Source organism: Juglans regia, chromosome 3 (assembly GCF_001411555.2).
Source record: "Juglans regia cultivar Chandler chromosome 3, Walnut 2.0, whole genome shotgun sequence".
Taxonomy (NCBI): domain Eukaryota; kingdom Viridiplantae; phylum Streptophyta; class Magnoliopsida; order Fagales; family Juglandaceae; genus Juglans; species Juglans regia.
In genome coordinates this window covers 14,894,739-14,902,585 of record NC_049903.1, presented here as the reverse complement: position 1 = coordinate 14,902,585, position 7,847 = coordinate 14,894,739, and the positions used below count along the sequence as shown (strand labels likewise).

The 7,847-nt window shown below is 35.9% G+C and overlaps 1 protein-coding gene across 1 annotated transcript; it reads left to right on the top strand.

Annotated features, from left to right (window-relative positions):
- The first annotated feature begins 1,475 nt into the window (after window positions 1-1,475).
- Window positions 1,476-5,095, top strand: LOC109019574 (tubulin beta chain). Its single transcript, XM_019001893.2, has 3 exons — window positions 1,476-1,998; window positions 3,341-3,610; window positions 4,161-5,095. The coding sequence occupies exons 1-3, from the start codon at window positions 1,605-1,607 to the stop codon at window positions 4,829-4,831; spliced, it is 1,335 nt and encodes a 444-aa protein (XP_018857438.1). The 5' UTR covers window positions 1,476-1,604; the 3' UTR covers window positions 4,832-5,095.
- Window positions 5,096-7,847: the final 2,752 nt, after the last annotated feature.

Below are 7,847 nucleotides of genomic sequence, written 5' to 3'. Positions count from 1 at the left end.
GTGAGAATTGACAGGGATGAGACTGAGCGACAAGACAAGTAGGCTACTTTTTTCCTAAGGCAGACGGACACTTTTGCTGTCTTTATCCTTACTACTCCTATTTATGATTCCATTGTTTTGGTGGTCCCCTTTAGCATGATTTCCCAACGCTCTTTTCATCCAATGGATAATATATATATATATATATATATAAAAGGAATAAACTACACAGAAATCATGCATCACCTTTAGCAATAAAATGAGATTGTGAGAGGGATTGCCGGATTGGTATTGGATATCCCATTTGGGGTTTTTTTTATTTTTTTTTTATTTTTATTTTTATATATAAAAAAAATTGTTTGTTTTGAACTAATTATTTTCCATTGAAATTAATTTAAAAAAATTTTATTTATTATTTTGTACATTACATATCAACATATAATTTATTATTTTTGTCATTCTATTTTTACATATATATATATATTTAAATAGAATGATAAAAATAATAAATCACATGTTGATATGTGGTGTGAGGATGATAAATAACATTTCTCAAAATAAATTCATTTTTAATGAAATAATGTGGATGTATTAGTTGATTGTAATGTAAGTTATAAAATAATTATAAAAATATTATAAGTATATCATTATCCAAAATTACAATTTAATAATTTTAATTTGAGTGGCATCGAGTTTTAATAATTTCATCACTCTTATCATGAGAAAATTGAAAAGAGACTAAGTCTTTGAAATCTGCTCATCAGTTCTTTTATATCCTTAATAATATTGTCCATCAAAGAACTTGACTCACCTTTCTCTTGGATCTCTCATTAACACGTATCAGTGAGTCACTTTCGATTATGAGCTCTCTAATACCCAATGGAATGCTAAGTTGTAAGCCTATGAGAATGCCTAGTAATTCTATCTCTGAAGGATCAACAACTTCACTTTCTTTTTTGGTAGCTGCCATTACTACTTGTCCCTCACTCTTTCGAATGTTAATTCCAACACCTGCACATTTTTTTTTCACTTTTTTTATTTTCTTTCTTAAAATCTTATAAAACAACTTAATTCAAATTATTTTATTATTATTCAACATTCATATATTATTTTACTATTATTTATATATTCACGATCTCAACGGTAAAATGAGACTAAGTCTCGTTTGTTCTCATCTAATCATTACAACTTTTTTAACTTTCAATATAAAATAAAATAAACAGTTTAATTTTTTCAAATCTTAAAATAAAAATAATATTAAAAAATATTCTATAATAATATTTTATTCAATTTTTTAATTTTAATTTCATCTCATCTCTGAAGACATTACACTATTGCCAATTCATTAGCCAAAATTAGTTATCAAAAAAATAAAACAACTCATTGGCCAAAATTAAAAAGTAAAAAAAAAAAAAATCCCCCAAAATATCAGTACATTGGTTAACCTCATTTTCAGATATACCCCTAACTAACTCTCCATATTTACACACTAGACCTTTCCTATATAAGTCCACCCACACTCTCTTACCTCCACCATCCTGTTCCAGCTCCTTACAATTCCCAAACCCACCTCGCGGATCGCTCCCAAACTTTCCCGAGAAAGAGCAGAAAGAAAATCGACCACAATGAGAGAAATCCTGCACATCCAGGGTGGTCAGTGTGGCAACCAGATTGGGGCCAAGTTCTGGGAAGTTATCTGCGACGAGCACGGCATCGACCACACTGGCAGGTACAGCGGCGACTCGGAGCTCCAGCTCGAGCGCATCAACGTCTATTACAACGAGGCAAGTGGCGGACGCTACGTCCCGCGTGCCGTGCTCATGGATCTGGAACCGGGGACCATGGATTCTGTCCGATCCGGTCCGTTCGGCCAGATCTTTAGGCCCGATAATTTCGTCTTCGGGCAGTCCGGAGCCGGCAACAACTGGGCCAAGGGCCACTACACCGAGGGCGCTGAGCTCATCGACTCCGTCCTCGATGTTGTCAGGAAGGAGGCCGAAAACTGCGATTGCCTGCAGGGTAATACGTTTTACGCAGCATATTTTTTTTTTTTTTAGCTTCGCATTAGTTTTTCTTTCTGGGTTAGGTTTGGGAACAAAATATTTTAGTAAAAACTCAATTTCCCCACTCAAAAATTTTACCTTCAATGTAAATTATCGTTCATTAATTTCGTTGGTTCTGATCACATTTTATTTAGCTTTCTAGCTCTTTTTGTAGTTTCTGATTATATTTTTATGGATTCTGGATTTGAGGAAACTTGGATCATTTTCTAATCTCCCATTTGTACTTACTTATTTGGTCATCAAATTTTCTCTCTTTTGCTAGTCAAAGAATCTGATGGTTCTCAAATTGTAGTAATCTCGGCTCCTAATGGTTGTGTTTTATACCTCATTTTTTCATTGCAGTAATATTGATAGTGTTAAAAGTCCATGTTGAATGTCTTCGTTGGTTGAATTGTGGTGTTTTCTCATGGTAGTTTCTCATTGCAGTAAATTGGTAGTTTTTTTTTTGGATAAGTAGATTGGTAGTTCTAGCATTGATGATCACGAATATAATCTTTGCATGGTTCGCTTTCTTAATCCTGTGAGCTGTTCTTGGTTGATAATTAACAAGGTTTGTAGATGTAGGGTAAGCAAATTATATTTTCCTAGAAACTACCATTTGCAATTATATATATAGACTGAATATTTTTACTTTGATTGCATTAGACCTAATGGGTAGATTTGAATTGCTTGAATTGTAATGTTTGATCAGATGATATATTTCGTATGAAAGATGCTAAAAAATCCATCTTTTGCTAAAATATTGAAGTATCTCGCAGGATATGTTTTTATCGGGAAGTAGCTCAATTATAATTCATGAAGCCTAGTTTTGCATGAAACCGAGTGTTACTCTTGTAATCGTGTGATGGCAATTTGTTATTTTGTTTTGTAATGTAATGTGTTCTAACCCCCTTTTTTTGGCAAATAATATATTTTTTCTTGCACAGCAAAGTTGTGCTTTAGTTTTTACTTCTATGCTTTGAGATTTATGTTTACGGTGCTTAACAAAGTTGCACTTATTGTCCTCTATGCTGCAGTACATAAGGAAAATCTTTTTTTTTTTTTTTATTGGCACCAGGTGTCCAGGACAAGGTCCCATCCTTAGTACATAAGGAAAATCTATTGCTAGAAAATATAACTTTTGGAAATATTGTTGTCAGATATCCTGACTTGAATTTTATTCTGTCATGACCCATGTGGTGATTGTGCTTGGTATTCCTTTTACGGCCCATGTGAAATCTCTCTCTTTCTCTCTCCCCCTCTCTCTCTGAGCTTATTAATGGCTTAGAATTGTGCTAACTCTATATTTTTTTGAGCAGGATTTCAAGTTTGTCATTCTTTGGGTGGAGGGACGGGCTCTGGCATGGGAACCCTTCTTATTTCTAAGATTAGGGAGGAGTATCCAGATCGCATGATGCTTACATTTTCTGTCTTTCCTTCACCTAAGGTGTCTGACACAGTTGTTGAACCATACAATGCGACCCTTTCTGTGCATCAACTTGTTGAGAATGCTGATGAATGCATGGTTCTGGACAATGAGGCCCTATACGACATTTGCTTCCGTACTCTGAAGCTTGCTACCCCTACTTGTAAGTTCAAAGTTCTTATCTCTAGTTCTTGACACTCATTGCATACTTACATTGAAAATGTGTCCTTATCGTGAATATTGTTTACCATGTTATTACTGCAAGCGTTATGCATTTATTCTAAAGAATCCATGAGATGGATATGATTTGATAGCATGGCCTACCCTTCCAATATATTAATACAGATTTGATAACATTGCCTACCCATACAATATATAGATAGGTCCCAGTGTGTCTCAATAATTATTGGTAATGAGTCACTAAGTAGTGGTGGTTATCTGAAAGTAGAAGTAGGTTGCTATTATCACTAATGGTTGATCTTTTATAATCAGTTGGTCCGTAATCTCTCTCCTACCTAATTAACTACCTACCTGTTGCTTCTTTCTTTCTTTTTTCTTAATCAAGTGAACAGTGGATGAAGACCTTGTCTTCTCTTTTCCTATGTTTTTTTCCCAAAACTAGATAACTTTTTTCATTGTGTACATATATTATATATATATATATATTATGGGAAGATCATAGCTGACCCTTGACCTTTATTTTTGAATGATAGTTGGTGATCTCAATCATCTCATCTCTGCTACCATGAGTGGGGTCACATGTTGTCTTCGGTTCCCTGGACAGCTGAACTCAGACCTTCGGAAGCTTGCAGTCAATCTCATCCCATTTCCTCGTCTTCATTTCTTTATGGTTGGATTTGCACCCTTAACATCAAGAGGATCGCAGCAGTATCGTGCCTTGACTGTGCCAGAATTAACCCAGCAAATGTGGGATGCTAAAAACATGATGTGTGCAGCTGACCCACGGCATGGTCGTTATCTAACTGCTTCTGCCATGTTCCGTGGTAAGATGAGTACCAAGGAAGTTGACGAACAGATGATCAATGTACAGAACAAGAACTCCTCCTACTTTGTTGAGTGGATACCTAACAATGTCAAGTCTAGTGTATGTGACATCCCACCCAAGGGTCTGAAGATGGCATCTACTTTCATTGGGAATTCAACTTCGATTCAGGAGATGTTTCGGAGGGTTAGTGAGCAGTTTACTGCAATGTTCAGGCGCAAGGCTTTCTTGCACTGGTACACCGGTGAAGGAATGGATGAGATGGAGTTCACCGAGGCTGAGAGTAACATGAACGATCTGGTGGCTGAGTATCAGCAATACCAGGATGCAACTGCTGACGAGGAGGAGTACGAGGAGGAAGAAGAGGAGATTGCAGCTTGATCTATGTTTGTAGGTTTCAGTCAGTTTGCGTGAGAATTTTTTTCCCTGTTCTGGGCCAGTTTGCGTGAGATTGTTATGTTGTGATGATGTTTCCATTCTTGGGCAGGCCAGTCAAGCTAGATTGACATGTGAATTATGTATGGATGTGTGCAGTGGCAGAGTCTAAACACTTCCTTGAAGTACCGAACTAGTCTTATAATAATTAAATATGATTATATATATATATATTCACGATGTATATAATGTTATGGAGTTTAACTTGTATCTAGCTCGGGTGAAAAACAATGGCTTTATTCCCAACATGAACCTAAGATTTTTTAAAAGAAAATAATTTCAATTTGGATGTGCAAATCAGATCCTGATTGAAAAAAAGACATGCATATGATCCCCACCTTGGGATTCCCTCTTTCCTCTGTCTTGTTTTTTCTCTCAGCTACTTGCTTGCTCCTGTGCCATAATATTGCCCTTCACCGGTCCTGGACACGCTGCCAAGTGCCCAGCCATTCTCTGGTCGCAGCACCCACAATTTAACGTTCATATTTTTCATGCCTCTCTTTTATGTCTTCTTTATTTTTTTATTCCCCGTCAAGTTTACTGCATTAATGAAGATAAAGGTTCATATAATATTAATTACAATAAAGCAAATTAAGGAGGGTCCTTGCCATTATGAAAATTAAGTAAACTAGGGGGATTGAGGAGAGGGGTAGTATGCTTCCATAGAGGTTGACGGAGGCTGCCCATTGCGCTATATCATGCGCACATTGATTTTGAGACCGATGAATTTTCTTCACTGTCTTTCTTAGAAACCAGATGTTGTCCATGGTTAGTGCAGCAAAAATTTGGAAGTCTTGGGATTCATCTGCTAGAATTAGAAGCTTAGTGGCAGGATCTAGAATGACCTTGATCCATTCAAACATGGGAAGGGATTCAAAAATTTCAACGTTGATCCTCATCCAAATTAATAAAATTTTCCAACAAAACTTTTGTGGGAAGGATGTTATGCATGATTTTCCAAATGAGAAGTTTTAATCTGTCTTGAATTTTGAGTTTCTACAATTCTTTCCAATTAAGATCAATGGCAGAGGTGGAGGGATGGTTTTTCAAAGCAGCATAAGATGATTTAACGGAAAACATGCTAGAGTAATGATGAGTCAACTTAATCTTGTCATTAATGTATGAGAAATTGAGAGAAGCAAGTGGAATCTTTGAGATTTCAGTTGCTGAGTGCGGACTGAAAAGAGCTTAAAGAAGTATTGTGTCCAATCTCCTGGGTTCCTCGAGAATGAGCTCAGCTACCCTCAAATTTGGCTGAATGAAAGTGTGGTGAGGATTGGGTTCAGGTACACGGGAGGGGATGGTGGGGATCCATAGACCACTCCAAGCAAGAGTAGAGACTCCATTGTTTATTTGAAAACAGATTTCTGTTTTAATAAATTCTCTTTTTTTTAGAAGGCATTTCTAGAACCAAGAGTCGATCACTTTTTGTTTCACCTCAAAGAAAGTGTCATTTTTAAGGTATTTGCGAGATAAGAAAGTCTTCCAGAGAGAGTTAGAATCATCTAAGAGCATCTAGGCAAATTTTGAGTTAAGAGCTTGATTGAAGGAGAAACAAGTTTTGAGACCCAACCCACCAAGAGATTTTGGCATACAAATTGAGCTCCAAGATTTGGGAGTAAAGCCTTTGGAAGTGTTTTTTCCATGACCCCACCAGAATTTTCTGAAAATGCTATCAATGTGAGAAATTGTTGTTTTTGGCATTCTAAGAGTGGTCATGATGTAAGAGGGGATTGAGGCTGCAACTGTGCGAATGTGTCTCTCTTTTATGTATCTTCTATGTTGTTTGTTTTTCAATTTTTCTTTTATTAGGGTGGATCTTGTTTTAATTCAAGATCAAGATCTTTTAGATCTTTGTTATAATCTAGATCTAACATTGGATATTCCTAGCTTTTCTTTACTAGGAAAAAAAAAACAAAAAAGACAAACAAGTTGGTTGAGAAATGCCAAGCAAGAATATTAGAGTGTACGACCCCAAGAGATTGTCTGATAGTGAAACTAATCATTTAAATCGTCACAGGTGAGTGGGTTTCAGAATTACCCCCATTGAATTATATGAAAATCATAGCCAAGTGATGTTTCAAAAAATTTCTATCCTGGCTGTTTTGTGAGTTTTTTATTTATTTAATCAGGAATATACATATTTTTCATCAATTCCTTGCATTTTGAAATTGAGAGAGAGGAGAGAGCAGATGGTGAGAGAAAATAGAAGAAACAGAGAGAAATTGATTGTGCATATTCATTGTTTTTCTCCGTATAGTGAAAAGTTGGTGCAATGATAGTTTTTTTGAAAGAGAGTTATAGCACTATATAACTTTCTTTAGTTCATTTTTTTTTATACATTTGGGGAGGGGGGTTTCAAACCCAAGACCTCTATTTTGGAGGCCAGGATTTATACCAATCAGGCCACAGGCCTTTGGCAGCAACTTTCTTTAGTTCATAACATATCACTAAAAAAAAAAAGATAATAAAGAATCATACATCTTTCTTATCTCTCCCCTTCTCCAAACATTTAAAATTTGTTCAATGAAAAAATCTATTTGTAATTCTTATTTTTTATATTACCAATACATTATTGATGTGGAAGTTTACTCTGCTAAAAAATGATGAATAATTCTAAATATAATTCTCACACCTAGCACATCACTTATACACGTAATTTTCTTTTTAACTTTCCTATTTAAATACACATTTCATTCTCCCCCATCTATTTTCGCCTTTCGATCTCCCTACTCTTCTTCCCCTTTCCCCATCCACCTTCTCCTTCTCCCCCATTTCTCATTTTCTTTTTTTCCTCCTGTCTCCTTCTCCTCCTTCCCTTTTCTCCTTCATGTCACTGTCATTAGTCTCATTATCATTCACATCCCGACGAGAAGAGATGTTAGGGTGGGTAGCAAATACAAAGATTTCAGCTCCTTAACTTAAGCATTCGGTGAGCAAGACCTGAAGAGGGTTTCATATT